Source organism: Haliotis asinina, chromosome 15 (genome assembly GCF_037392515.1).
Source record: "Haliotis asinina isolate JCU_RB_2024 chromosome 15, JCU_Hal_asi_v2, whole genome shotgun sequence".
Taxonomy (NCBI): domain Eukaryota; kingdom Metazoa; phylum Mollusca; class Gastropoda; order Lepetellida; family Haliotidae; genus Haliotis; species Haliotis asinina.
Window position 1 is genome coordinate 42,108,654 of NC_090294.1, and position 15,064 is coordinate 42,123,717.

At 39.4% G+C, this 15,064-nt stretch overlaps 1 protein-coding gene across 1 annotated transcript; it reads left to right on the forward strand.

Annotated features, from left to right (window-relative positions):
• The first annotated feature begins 1,988 nt into the window (after window positions 1-1,988).
• On the forward strand, window positions 1,989-14,391 carry LOC137266019 (uncharacterized). Its single transcript, XM_067801517.1, has 4 exons — window positions 1,989-2,137; window positions 11,909-12,139; window positions 12,764-12,997; window positions 13,466-14,391. The coding sequence occupies exons 1-4, from the start codon at window positions 2,068-2,070 to the stop codon at window positions 13,714-13,716; spliced, it is 786 nt and encodes a 261-aa protein (XP_067657618.1). The 5' UTR covers window positions 1,989-2,067; the 3' UTR covers window positions 13,717-14,391.
• Window positions 14,392-15,064: the final 673 nt, after the last annotated feature.

The following is a 15,064-nucleotide window of genomic DNA, read 5'->3' on the forward strand; positions in this document are numbered from 1 at the left end:
CCAATAATCGAATCTGGACCAGACTATCCAGTGATCAACAGCATGGGCATCGATCAGCGCATTTGGGCACCGATGACATGTGCCAACCAAGTCAGAGAGCCTTACCACCCGATCCCGTCAGTCGCCTTTTACGACAAGCATAGTCACCTTTTATGGCAAACATGGGTTCCTGAAGGCCTATTCTTCCCCGGGAACTTCACGGGTCGTGGACAAAGGAAGACACCTCACAATGGGAAACCAGTCCGACTTTGCTAACCATTCAATAATGGAACTGGTAATATTACAATTCTGTGCAGGTCTGCCCAATCTGTGCTCAACTTCCCGACCCAAGTTTCTACCTCCATATAATTCCATATCTCTAGATGAAGTTACGGAGTTATTCCATTCTTACAAACCAATTTCAAATTGCTGTTTATCATAATATTAAAGCAAGATGTATAAACGTTTTCACATTGTAGTGTTGGTTCAGACTAAAATATATGTATCTCAGCTGTATAAACCTATGACTTCTCGTACAAAAAAGCATTCAGATGAAACCAAGTGCCTTCTGTAAACACCTTGCACAGAAACGCATCTACACTGTACGCTACGCCTTATTCCTGTTACGCGACAGTGGACAATTAATAATCCGGTGATCAACTGACCAGAAAATACAGTTGCGAATTTTGAATGGAATGTATAAATGTCAAAGTCCCGTGGCTAGCAAGTAAAGAAATCGAAATAGATTTCTTTTACAGCATACTAGGGATCAATATTAAAGTCTCGGACCAAACGTCGTTTTGTAGCTGACGTTAACACAATAAACGTGTTTGGACTTATGACGAAACTCGGTGTCTTGGACAACCATCAGAAACATCGAAGCATCCAAATTTCATATGAAGTATTAGTGCAAAGGATTCTCAGTATTAACGATCAAAATAAACATGATTATCGTATGCATAGAACAGCGGAAATCAGTGATGCCTCCAGGTGTTCGCGAAAAGGCTAAGGTTGAACGATTCACCTTCACTCAATTTTCCCTATGTATGTATTTCCTGTTTGATAATTTTCTATGGGATACGTTTCTATGTGGACTCTAAACCGAATTGTCGTAATCATAAAATGAAAAAAATTGTTATCCTTAAATGTGTTAGTATTGTACAGAAATATCTTAATCTGAACAATTTTAATGTGTTACTGGTTCCCAAGATCCCCAAACTTGTCACCCACAGAACACGTCTGGGATGAATTGTAGCGACGTTTACGATGTCACCCGAATCCTCCAACAATCCTGCAGAAACTCCTCCACATTCTCCGGTTGTCTAAAGTGGTAAAAGCAATGCACTTCTTGGACATCGCTTAATGTTTTGCGTTTATCGGAAAATGAATGCAATAAGAAGTGGCCAGATCAGCTAGTCTGCATGTAGCATATACACAAATATAATCATGGAATGAGTCAAATAGGTGGAGTGGTTGTATAACAGTGTTTGTCAGCATACAGAACAACAAACAAATGAGAAAAGAAATGTCTTGTAGCTTCAGTTGGCGCATGCGTCGGGGTTATGGCTATGTCTATCTCTAATTGCTACTTCAGCTGCGGATATATGTTGTATCGTAGTGCCCTTCTATTCTGTACTGATGTTCTCATCACTTCGCTGTAAAATGTATCCTTGTGTAAAAGTAGTTAATTAAATTACATTTCTTTGTTGGCTGTTTTCCACAGCGTTCTTTATCTTTCAGATCAGTTGATTAATTATGTTCAAGTTGCAATTGACAACCACGTTACAATGTTGGTATAAGGTCAACCAGTCAGCTCCATTCTTCGTATATTGTATACTATTGAAAAACCATTCTGTGTTGCATTAATGTTTCTTCTTCGTTAAGGTATTTGATGCTGATAAACAATCAGATGCTGCGACAGAGCTGATAAATTACACATTGATTTATTAACCTTCAGAGAGAGGAAAACAGTATAATAAAAACACCTTGAGGATTTGCATTATTGATCCAGTGTAACTAAACAGTACTGACAGTGAAAGCGTTTCTCAGTTGGTTTGCGGGCTTTTGATTGTAGTGTCTGCATTTAAGATGTCCTGTCGGAAATATCTGCATGTCAAGTGGTGTACAAGCATTTGTATGATTCTATGCTGTTCCCGGGGTAAGTATGGTTTAGGTGGGATTATTTTTTTATATCACAGTGATATTGCAGTTATTCTGAGTATGGTCCCTTGTGTCCTTAGTATGGTGGTCTAACCTTGCCTGTCAGTGATCTCTAGCCTGCTTTTATATTACATTCTTCAACTGATAAGATTAAATTTCACATGCTCACAAACTAGTTTCTAACCCTGTTGTTACACGGTGTTCAGATGACAGTTTTTCATGAAGTACTATAAGATATATTCTTTATTCATGAATTTCTGGCGCCATGATATGGTTGAAATATTGCCGGTGTGACGTAAAATATCAGGTTTCTTGAAAATGGTTTCTAGTAAACTCGGCACCGGTGGCGAGCCACCTCCTCGTGGTGGGTGCTGGGTAACGCCAAGAGCTCGCCAACCCCCCCTGTTGTAGGGGGGTGGGTGGGTGATATTTAATCCACCAACCCGTTTGCCGTGGGTTGCGGCCGTGTGTCGGCAGAGAAAGGGATCCTGGTGGTTGAGGGCAATAGGGGCCTGCAATCGTGTTCCTGTTGCTCAGTACACCACTTTGGCCTTGAATTCACCTAGACGGGTGCTTGAATGGGCCCGGTTCAACCAATCGGCTGGTCATGCCAAGCCTTATGCATGAATTCATCTATTTCATCACACAAATTTGATTTTGGACTTGGTTTCATTTCGGTCTTGACCGATTTTGCAATATGTTGTTGTGATCTTTGCCTAGAGCCTTATGCCCAGAATTCGGTGGCTCATGGACCAATCTAGTGGATTAATGATCTTTAATTCTTCTGCTGGAGTATAAATTATCATCTGAGTATCCTTGGTGCTACAAGATGGAGACCCACTTGTGTTTAGCATTGTCCTTGTGATACTCCGTGGTGGGTGGGAAGCTCGGATGATGAAATGAAAAACAAATAACCATGGCTTATGAAACTCCTCTGAAGAAAACCAAACGTCAGCTTGAAGTAGATCCTGTTGACAATGACCTCAGACTGCCCAAACTAATCGATTACTGGCCACGTTTTCTAGTTATTGAGACTGAAGATAACGCTCTATTCAAATTAAACCCTTTTGCTGTGTCTAAGGGAATCCAAGGCATTGCTGGAGATGTAAAGAATATCAGAAGATTAGGTTCTGGTGCATTGTTGGTTGAGTGTGCCAAGAAGCAGCAACCAAGCAATCTGTTGAACACCAAAACATTTGTTGGCATTCCAGTCACCATCACAGCCCACAAAACACTCAACACCAGTAAAGTAAGAGTCCATGATCGATTACTCGCTAAAATGTCGGAATAAGATATCGTCTCTGAGATGAGAGATCAGGGTGTACTCTATGTGAAACGTTTTTCAGCTCGTAAAAATAACGAAACCTTTAAAGTCAACACGTATCTGTTTTCATTTTCTTTACCTTCTGCTCCAAAATCACTGAAGGCAGGCTACTACAAATGTTGACACGTACATTCCCAATCCTCTCAGGTGCTTCAAATGCCAAAAGTTTGGCCATGGAGTGAACTCGTACACCTTGTCTGTTGTCTGTGCTCACGGCAGTGAAAAGACCCACACAACAGAAGATTGTAACAGTAATGTTAAAAAATGTGTCAACTGTACAGGGAATCTTACTCTAAGGACTGTCCCGTTTGGAAACAGCAAATGTCAATTAATAAAATCAAGTTCACACAAGTTTGCAAAAAGACAAGTTCTAAGCTTGGGACAAACAAAGCTATGCGTCCATTGCCAAAAGAACGCCCGAAACAACATCTAGCATAGTAATTGTATCTGCCAGCTGTCAGATAAATTTAGCTTGGGTGAAAACGGATTCTCCTAACCTTCTCTCACCCACTACATCTACTCAAACAGGAGAATCACTTCCTGGTCCCTCTCAAACACAATCAGAAACATCCCTCGATCTTGAATCATCTTTGCAATCGTCAACAAAGTCTCAACAAAGTCTCACTAAAACCCACAGTAAAAAGCCAGATTTAGAAGAAAAAAAACTAAGCGACAGAGCACCCAAAGTGTCAGAAAATAAAATTCAATTAATTAATAAATATGGATCACTTGAAGACATGGACGTGTCTGAAAACGTCCATTCCCGGGCACATAGCTTGTTGCCCTCCCAAAAAGTGCGGGGTAGATCCCCAATAAATGCCCCAAAAAGATAGTTTATTCCAACAATACACGCATTATAAAGTGGAACTGTAGAGGACTGACGCCTAACTTACATGAATTACAGCTATTAGTCCTTCAGCGGTCTGTCTCCAAGAGACATACTTAAAACAGATAGACGCATTTGATCTTCGTCATTGTAATGCGTACCACTGTTTTTCTCGTCTGGGTGATATTGCCAGTGGAGGATCATCCATTCTAGTGAGACAAAACGTTATCCATAGCCCTGTTTTACTTACTACTAATCCTCAGACCGTTGCAGTGCGACTTTACACGTTGCGTTTACATTATGCTCTTTCTATATCTCTCCGTCTTTGACGTTTCACAAAGCTCTATATGGCCAACTCCCGAAGCACCCTGGTACAGGAACCTATTCTGCTCTCGACTTGTCTCTTACAAATTCAGAACTACTCAATGAATTTCAATGGTCAGTCCACGATGACCTCTGTGGACATGATCATTTTCCTACTATACTAAAATCTATAACTCTATCTGATGTGCCTCCATCTTTAAGGCGGAATTTTAAAAAGGCTAACTGGGCTTTATATGAAACACTTTGTGCTGAAAAACTTAAACCTGAAGGTTTTATTGACGTTCCCGATGCTATTAAATCCTTTTCTGATGAACTGAATTCCACAGCTGATGAGTGTATAACAAAGTCCTCTGTAGTTCCACATATTCGAAAACCATGGTTCAACGATGACTGCAAACAAGCTAGGAAGGCAAGGAAAAAAGCAGAACATTATTTCCGACGCCATCCTATGGTGCATAATTTAAATAAATTAAAAATTTTAAATGCTAAAGAACGGCATACTTTTAAGCAAAACAAACGCCAATCTTGGCAAAATTATGTACATACCCTTGTCCAAGGTATGGAACATGGTCCAGAAAATTAAAGGTAAAGGTACTAAATCTAGTGTCCATCATCATGGAGATCAATTACTTACAGAAAAATCAGATATTGCTAATAAACTGGGTGAAACCCTCGCTAAACACTCTTCCTCTTCAAATTATGTACCTAAATTCCAGAAGTATCAAACACAAGAAAACTATTAATTTCAATTAAGATAATGGGGAAGATTATAATGAAACATTTTCTATTCATGAACTCCACACTGCTCTTGATCAAGCTCATGATACTGCTACAGGAGCTGATAACATACATTATCAACCCCTGAAGCACTTACCAGAATCCTGTTTAGAGACGCTCTTGTATATATTTGATGATATTTGGTCTTCCGGGGATTTATTTGGATTTCATGGCGTGACGCTATAGTAGTACCAATACCCAAACCTGGACCTGATCATACGGATCCATCCAATCATCGTCCGATTTCATTAACTATATGTGTTTACAAAACCGTGGAACGCATGATAAATAATTGACGGGTTTGGTACTTGGAAACAAATAACCTCATAACAGATATACAGTGTGGTTTCCGTAAAAACACAAGTGCTGTCGATCACCTCGTGCGACTGGAATCATTGGAATCAGACTGGAGCCTGTAAACACAAACTGAAACTTTGAGATTCTGTCCACCACAAAGGTCTAAGACTTTGTCTTGGATCTTCCAGAACTTCACCTGTTGACAGCCTTTATGTCGAGGCTGATGAGCCATCTCTTGACCAACGCCGTTTAAAAGTTTCTTTGCTGTATATAACAAAACTATGTTCCAATGAGTCAAACCCTGCATATGACTGTGTCTTCAATCCTCTCTATGAGGATTTGTACAACAAGAAATCTTCTTTTGTTCCACCTCTTGGGTTCAGGATTAAGCCATTTATTATTCTGAATTATGAGTAGTATGTGCTGGAAATAGATGTATTTTCATGATTGGTAGTTTATATTAGTAACTAGAATTGTTAGTGGCTGTACCCTCAAAGGGGGTTGAAGTATTGTAAAATTATTGTCCTCCTGAGAGGGTACGTAAGTCCCAAAACATTCGATATAAATTTAAATCTACCAGGTACTTAATCGTAGTATTCCTGTTGTTTTAATCTTGGCTAGCATTTCGTACACTCGCCAGCAGCTGAAGGGATGGTGTAAATCCAGATAGGGTCCATGCAGGTAGCAAAGGTACTGTACGTCCCCACGGTCCCTAGTATGGTGATCTACCTTCTGTTGTTGGCGATCTATAGCCTGTGTTTATATTGTATGGTCTAAATAGTGATATTGGTTTTAACTCTTCATGCTAGTTTTAGTTGAAATTGTGATATTCTAGTTGTTTTACTGTCCCTCGTTGACAGTTTTTACAATATGCATATATTTCATTTAAGTGTTCTCGTCACGATATGGCTGAGACATTGCCGGTGTGACGTTAAATATTAACTCACTCACTCCCATTTAGTATTGCTGCCGGCATTGATCTGGAAAATATCCTTCACATCTTCTTTCGTTCGAAAGTCGATTTAACTTTAACTATTTTTAAGAAATCTGAAACAAATGAACTACAATATAAACAAGAATATAATCAATTAAAAATAAATACAGCAATTATAAATCCTTATTTATAGATGGGTCCAAGGACGGTGGCGCCATTGCTTGAGCCACTGTCATTGGATCCAGAACAATATCTTCTAGATTACCACAAAACAGCTCTATTTATACTGCAGACGCTAACGCCATATTGACGGCTCTTAAATATACTGAAAAAGACCCTAAACAAAAACAATATATAATCTATTCAGACTCTCTTTCTTGCCTTCAGGCTATTAAAATATTTCTTGTAAACATCCACATTTCATAGAAATTATCGAATTGTATAATGATCTTTCTACTGGCCAATGCGACATCGTCTTGTGTTGGTTACCCAGCCATGCAGGCATTTCTGGGAACACACTGACTGACTTTGCTGCTAAAGAAGCACTCAGCAAATCTGTGACACCACTTCTTATTCCATACACTGACTATAAAGCAACCATTAAATCTTACATCCGTGATCTGATGATGATCCGTGATGCAGAAGAGGTGGGACACTCAAGTAGGTGTCAACAAATTACATGAAATAAAACCTTACGTCGGTTATACTTACTTGGGGTTGTCAGTCCAGACTTGAGGAGGTCATTATGCGACGATGTCACATTGGCCATACGAGGTATACTCACGAATATTTATCAAAAGGTGAAGGTCCTCCTTTTTGTATCCCTTGTAACGGAAGAATCACAGTCAAGCATGACTATTCCATCACAAGGGATAACTATTTTAAATCACAAACTATGAGGGATCTGTTTAGTAATGTTAGTCATCATATAATCATTGGGATTTTATAAGAATTAGATTTGTTTCATGAGTTGTAAACTGATAAATATTTTATGATTGAAAGTTGAATTAGGAACTAAGATTGTTAGTGGCTGTATCCTCGAAGGGGGTTGAAGTAACGTAAAATTATTGTCCTCCTGAGAGGGTACGTAAGTCCCCAAACAGTTGAAGTCAAATTTAATCTTCCACTTTTTTAGCCGTAGAATATGTGTCATTACAACTTGTGGCTAATCTTGCATACAGTCGCCAGCAGCTGAGGGATGGTGTAAATCCAGCTAGGGACCATGCAGGTAGCGGAGGTACTGTAAGTCCCCATGGTCCCTGGTATGGTGATCTACCCTCTGTTGTTGGCGATCTATGGCCTGTTTTCATATTGTACTGTCCAAATTGTGATACTATTATATTTTTTTAAGTTTCCACGCTAGTTTTAATACCAACTGTGATAGTCTAGTGGTTTTACTGTTCTCACAAAATGCAGATATATTTCTTTTTTATGTCACGTATGTTCTCGTCACGATATAGCTGCAATATTGCCCATGTGATGTTAAATAGTAACTCACTCACTCACTTGTATTACTGAATATTTAAGACTTATACCTTTTGTCAAGGCAAGGTTTTAACGATGACACTAGAAAATCAGCGACTGTTGCAATTCATCATAGCATGCATCTCAAATTCAAATATTTTAGTCGCTATATGTTATTGCAATCCATTGCGACACATTCCTATTGTATTGCACGGTACGCGTTTACATTTATCTGGGGCTGTGATTTGCTGTATAAAGTTAGATAACAATCAATATAATGAAAGACAGCATTTTGCTGATTAGCAAAGTAAGTAAGTAAAGGTTGATATAAGCCCCATCAGCAATTCTGCATCTATTAGTAACAAAGAATGCTGTTGATACAATCAAACAAGCCTTGTTATGTGGCGGTAGTGTTCATTTTCATACGATGCATGCTTAAAGTGGAATACAGAACCTTTAGACATTCAGTATGGGCAGTGGTGGGCTCTAAAGTTAGACATGTGCTATATTCAGACAGTTGTTCTGCTTGCACAATATTGAGATCGGTATGGAATTACAACTCTGATTCCGGAGTGTCCTCCTTCAGAAAGTGCCGTAGAGTTATGGTGGGGGGGGGGGGGGGGGGGGGTTGTGTAATTATTACCTCTCATTCCATTTTACATCAAGGTCGTGGATCTTAGTGATGGAGACAGAATCACGAAGATTAATGTTGTAGATAGATGTGTTTTAATGACTAGTAGTTTTGATCAGCAGCTTAGATTGTTAGTGGCTGTACCCTCAAACTCACTCACTAATAATTACAAAAATAATTGAACCCCTACGTACTTGAATTTGCCTTCTGTTGAAATCCGTGATATAAAATGAGGTTAACTCACTTAACTATGTAAATACTTTACAATGCAGTGCTTGCAAGTAGTAGTTTAAGTGAGTTTAGTTTTACTCAGCAGTATTCCAGCTATATGGCGGCGGTATGTAAATAATCTGAACCAGACAATCCAGCAATCAACAGTATCGATCTGCGCAATGGGGAACCAATGACATGTGTCAATTAACTCAGCGAGTCTAACCATCCGATCCCGTTAGTCGTCTCTTCCGACAAGCATGATTTACTGAAGGCCAATATTCTCGACCGGACCTTCACGGCTATGGTAGTAGTAGTAGAAGCAGCAGGAGAAGCAGTAGTAGTAGTAGTAAGCTTTCTCAAGATCAAAGACAACTGAGACTACATAATGTTTAGATACTGTAGCATTTCTGACAAATGATTGTTTAGGAAACCACGCTGAATATTTTTAATTAAGTTATTTCCTGATAACTAATTAATCTATTATCTCTTATTCGTTCCATGATATTACAGTCACATGTTATAGATGCTGAGTGAGTAAGTAATAGTGAGTGAGTTGGTTTAGTTTTACGTCGCACATAGCAATATTCGAGCTATATGGCGACGGTCTGCAAATATCGAGTGTGGACCAGACAATCCAGTGATCAACAACATGAGCATCGATCTGCGCAATTGAGAACCGATGACATGTATCAATCAAGTCTGACCACCCGATCCCGTTAGGCGCTTCTTACGACAAGCATAGTCGCTTTCATGGCAAGCATGGGTTGCTGAAGGCCTATACTACCCTGGGACCTTCACGGGTCCGGTCTGTAATAATCTGGATCAATAACCAGGTCCTGGTTCAGAGACTATAGTGGCATAATGCGTAGTTGGAAAATTCCACTGATGTCCATATTTCATGTATCTAGACGAGTTTCAAGACATTCTTCATATAAATTCTTCAAGAGCTCATTGTGTATATTATCCCATTGTCGTATAACGAGTTTGCACTGATGCATCGTGGGGCTGATGTTGTACGGATAATTCGTTGTAGCCTTCACCATTGCGGGAGTTGGAATACATTGACGTCTCCATGTGTTTATGATACTCTTGGCGATCTATAGCCTATTTTATATTGTGTTGTCCCCTGTAGCTAAAACGTTTTCGATTTGATTACGAGTTTTACGTGTATATCTGTGATGTTCTAGTTAGCAGGATTGTATGATCTTTCAATACTGTTAATCTACATATTGTTTTAGTCACGATGTTGCTGAAATATTGCCAGTGTGACTTTAAATTTTAACTCACTCACACACTCTGACACCCTTGAAAGGGACTTTGGTTTAGTTTGGTCCACGATAAAATATCAGTACATTGTTTCTCATGTTATGATCAATAAGCTTGGGGAAGTGGTCTGTTGTCCTATACATTCAGTCCAGGTCGCAAATCCGACCTTGATCACATGGAGTCCTTGGATGGGTCACCGTTTGCGGATGGATATTCGGAGTTCATGCTTCAAAATGGTCTCTGAACATCCGAAAGGAAATGGGTTCCGGTTCATGCTGTTAGATGTAGGTCGGTTGTTGAATCATTATATAAAAATAGATTATTAGCTGAAATAAATCACTCAAGGTGTTTTCCTTTATTGTTGGTGAGCCACCTCCCCAAAACGAGGTTGCGTTCACATTGCACACGATGATGCACGGCTTTGAGTGTTAATTATACAGATATTGAAGATCCTGCGGTAGTATTATCAGGAGCTGAAGGGATAAACACCGCAGACAATCACTGTGCGTTAATATATATATATAGAGAGAGAGATTAAAGCACAGTGATCTCTTGATGTGTCTCTTGAAGACATAATGCTGTTGGTTGAAAGTCCCGTATCCAAAAAATGAATCCCAGTCAAGACATATGCAAGTCGTCTCCAGTTTCATTGGCTTACAGTGGACAGTTGAGTCTTGGTGATCAGTTGAACGTCTCTCTGAATGCGAGAGGAGGGTAAGCGCCTTCGCCTCTTATCCCGTTTCATATCTAATGGTCCAAACAGTTTCCTTGAGGATCATCTGGAAGTGAGGAGGTGGTAGAGGACTATTTCCAAGCTTCTGACATTTATAACACTGGTGTGGTTGAGCGACATACACCTCAAGTCAGATATTGAAATGTCCTGTTTTCATTGATTGTGTGCAAAATCAACATGGTTCCTGGTTCCAGTGTCCTAAACAAGCAGAACTGCACCCTTCACCGACACAAGCGTGCAACCTACAGCAAACAGGTTGCTCAATTTAGCCGGCTTTTATCAGCGGGTTCCATTCTGCCTCGGGTCTACACAGGTGAAACGCTATAAGCGTTACCCAGCACTCGCCATGAGGCGGTTGCTCTTCATAAGTGTCGAATACAAAAACAGTGATTATTGCAATGAATATACTTACTGTAATATTCATCTCTGCAAGTTTCTAAGATGGGGCCAGTATTCTGGGTAACAATGATATCCACACAACAGTGGTTCTCTTATAACCTGAGATGGAAGGTGAGTTGTGTGAAGTAAGATGGAATTACATCCCTTTGTTCATCTGAGTCACTAACCGGCCTATGGGTCGCAGTACATTCTTAAACTCTCACTCATTTTTTTCATTTCGGGCAATCAAGTAATGGTATCTCACTTGTCCGTGGACTGCTAAATAATTTCAACTTATGGTTTCAAACTGCAAATAATCTTGGATTTAATTTCACATCTGCTAATAACGAAGCTATTAAAGTTCGCAATAATAATGAAGTAGAGCTAGTAGAGAGTGAAAATATCACTCTTCTATAATTGTCCAGTAAGCATTAACATCACGCATTGTGTCATAAATCGGGGCTAGTGGAAAATAAGTCAGGACAAGTTACCTTCTTGAAGTCACTTGCCCTGCGGCAAGTGGCTTTTCAGCATGTGTTTGTTGCTAGTAGTGGTTTAAAACAAGCTGTGTAACACTGATGCCATGACAAATTTATTTTCAGCTGATGCCACCAGCAACGTGGCTGTAGGCAAGCCCACCTACTTCAGCACCAATTTTCCAATTTCTCATTCCCAACCGTCTCAAGTTGTTGATGGAAACACCGACAGCGATTTGTTCCGGGGAAGCTGTTTTGCGACAGACATGGATGACCTAAGTCCATGGTGGATGGTTGACTTACTGAGCACGTACACCATCGGTAACATCACTATCTACAACAGAGGAGATTGCTGTTGTAAGTTTCGGATAAGGTTTCAGTTAACAGTGAGTGAGTGAGTTAAAATTATCATTTAACATCACATAGGCAATATTGTACCCAAATAGTGATGAGAAATGTAGATACACAGTGAATACGCGTACTTAAAGAATCAGTCATCCACAGACTGTAGAATAGCTAGAGTAACAGAAAAGTGTAGCATGTATTGTAAAAGAATACAACTATTTTAGACAATACCATGTACAAATATATAGTATATAGTCCTCTATGGAGGGTTCAATCCGTTATTTTCTATCATTTCCTTCTTTTGTTGTGTGCTATTAGAAAAGGGAACGTAGTCAACGTCAGCCATCCTGTTTATATAACAGTGTTGAAAGCAGAATAACACCCACAGGACAGGGCTTGATAACTGTTAATTACACTGCTCCTTATGGTTCTGGGTCATAGTCTCTGGTACTGTGACCTACCGTCAAAGCCCACTTTATATCGTATTGTTAAGGAAAGAAAAAGTGTTTTATTGTTTTATGGTTAGATGCTAATTCTAAGATCAAACAAATGATAAACTAGTTACGATGAACTCTCTAACTCTCTGGATCACAATCTGACTGTAAACGATCAGAAATTTGAACTGTATTATTTTAGCGGAACGCCTCCATGACGTCACAGTGGAAGTGTTTTCTGTCAACCCAGTAAGATGTCCAAATGCAAATTCAGCTCTTTGCAAACAGCTCCCTGGACAACTAAGTATGGTCAGCAACATAACCTGTGATCAGGAAGTTGTTGGCAGGTTCGTCAGAATCCGGAAATTAGCTTCAGATCGGGAGGACGTCTTGAACTTTTGTGAAATAGAGATAACTGGAGCTCCCCACCTTCCAGGTAGATAAATAGCGTTTTTCACATGGTTCACAGATACTGAAGATGATGATTCTGATGATGATTATGATGATTGCTGACTGGCAACTATCATTCATTATGAGTTGTAATGTTATAGGTTATTCCACTCCAAAAGTGCTGTATCAAATGCTGGTATATACTTAATGAAATGACTAAACATTTAAAGGGCCTCATGTCATATTTCGGTTAACTCCACAAACATCGATATGGCATCCCTTTGTTAGATGTCAATAATTCTGTAATAATCCGCTTCAGTTAAAAAGATACATAAAGGTATTGTACAAGATACATAGATATTTTGGAAGAAAATATTCCTTTGTCCTATCAACTGTAACAGACATAAGAAACCGTAAATATTATATGGTCGGGGAGGGGGAGTGGAGGAGAAAGACAGAGAGATGAACAGTCCCTAGGTGCGAAATTTAGTATGATTTTTGTTGTCATTTCTAGGGTGTGAGAAGAGAGCCATACCTGTAACTAATGGTCGCAGACTGCAGTCACTCACTGGACCAGAAGTTGTGTTTGTGGATTCCCACTTGGATTGCGGTAGAGCTTGCATTTTCCATACTGCCTGTTTTGGCTGGAACTTCCACAGTCAAGATTTCACCTGTGAACTGATTACCTCGATTGCAAGTGACGGAACGTTTCTAAATGATCCCTTGTGGACCTATGCCGCGGTTGCTGTTTGTCCGTCAGAGTAAAGAGGGGAATTTTCTATTCGCTATAAGGCAACGGGTGACACGGACATGTAGACAGACTAACAGTTAAACATATTTTTGTATCACTTGTTCGTACAACCAATCGTTCTACGATTATGACACCAAGACAATGTACAAAGGCTAAAATATCTTTCAAACTTACATGTGTATAATTTGTATAAAACATCTTATGAGAAGTATGTTAATTCAGACTGCACTATCAAAGGTTAATATTAGGTTAAGTAAAAGAATAAAACAGATTCTTTGTGGAACGTATACCAAACCCCTCTAACTTGTTGCAACAAGACGTAAATAATTCATCCCTAACCGACGCGTTTAAAGGACAAAAGAGTAAAACATGCATTTTATGCTTTTCGCCTTTTAAAGGGGGTAAGTGACCAAGTTAAAATTTTAAGTGAGATCGGCAGAATTTCATCCACACCGGGACAATATCTAGATATATGTAAATATCAAATATAATAAAGCATAAAGCTCGTCTTCGAATGAGAATAGAACAATCACAGATATATAGTTTAAAACTAGAAATGAATGAAAACACTTTACAGGTCAGATGCAACCCCCAAAAACAAACATAATTAAAAGTCAATTATCACTTATTCATGACATATAATATACATTGCTGATTGTCCAAAAGCAAATAAACAAACTTATAAGCGTGCAATCGCGAATCAAAAGTGCATTATTTTGTACTTAGGTTTCTATCCTCGAAACTAATCACCCGGGAGACCAAACCCGGTCAGAGTGGATGGGTGTGCACTCAAGTGTAAGGATGAGTTTTCATTGGCTGGTTTATTTGCCGATACGCAGAAGCCTCAGTGTGTGTATAGAGAGATGATCTGCTTGATTGGTATTTCAGAAGAAGATTTTTTATGGCTAACAACTTCTTTCATTGTATGTGATGTGACGGTTGAGCGTGGATTCATATACCGTTGTCAGCATGTGTGACAAAAGAAGTTGTTATCCATAAAAATGTATATTGGGATGCTGGGTTTTGTAAACACATGCTCTCTGCATTTGCGTTGGAGCCAGTCATTAAATACTGAGATGGTGAAATACTGCGTGGCTGGAAACTGTCGTTCATCCAAGTAAAAAGCGGCACTTGAAACTGACAATATGAGTTTGCCTGGTTTCCCTCCGATCAAGTCATCAGAGAAAACTGGATCCAGTTTGTTTGCAATCCACAGGCATAACAAGATGTCATGTGTATAAGTATCACACCTGCCTGTCTGTGTAATTACCTGCCTGTCTGTGTAATTACGTAAGTGACAGAACCTCGGTTCACGAAACATAAATCAATGTATTATGTTTATGGTGTATAACCTAATAGTCC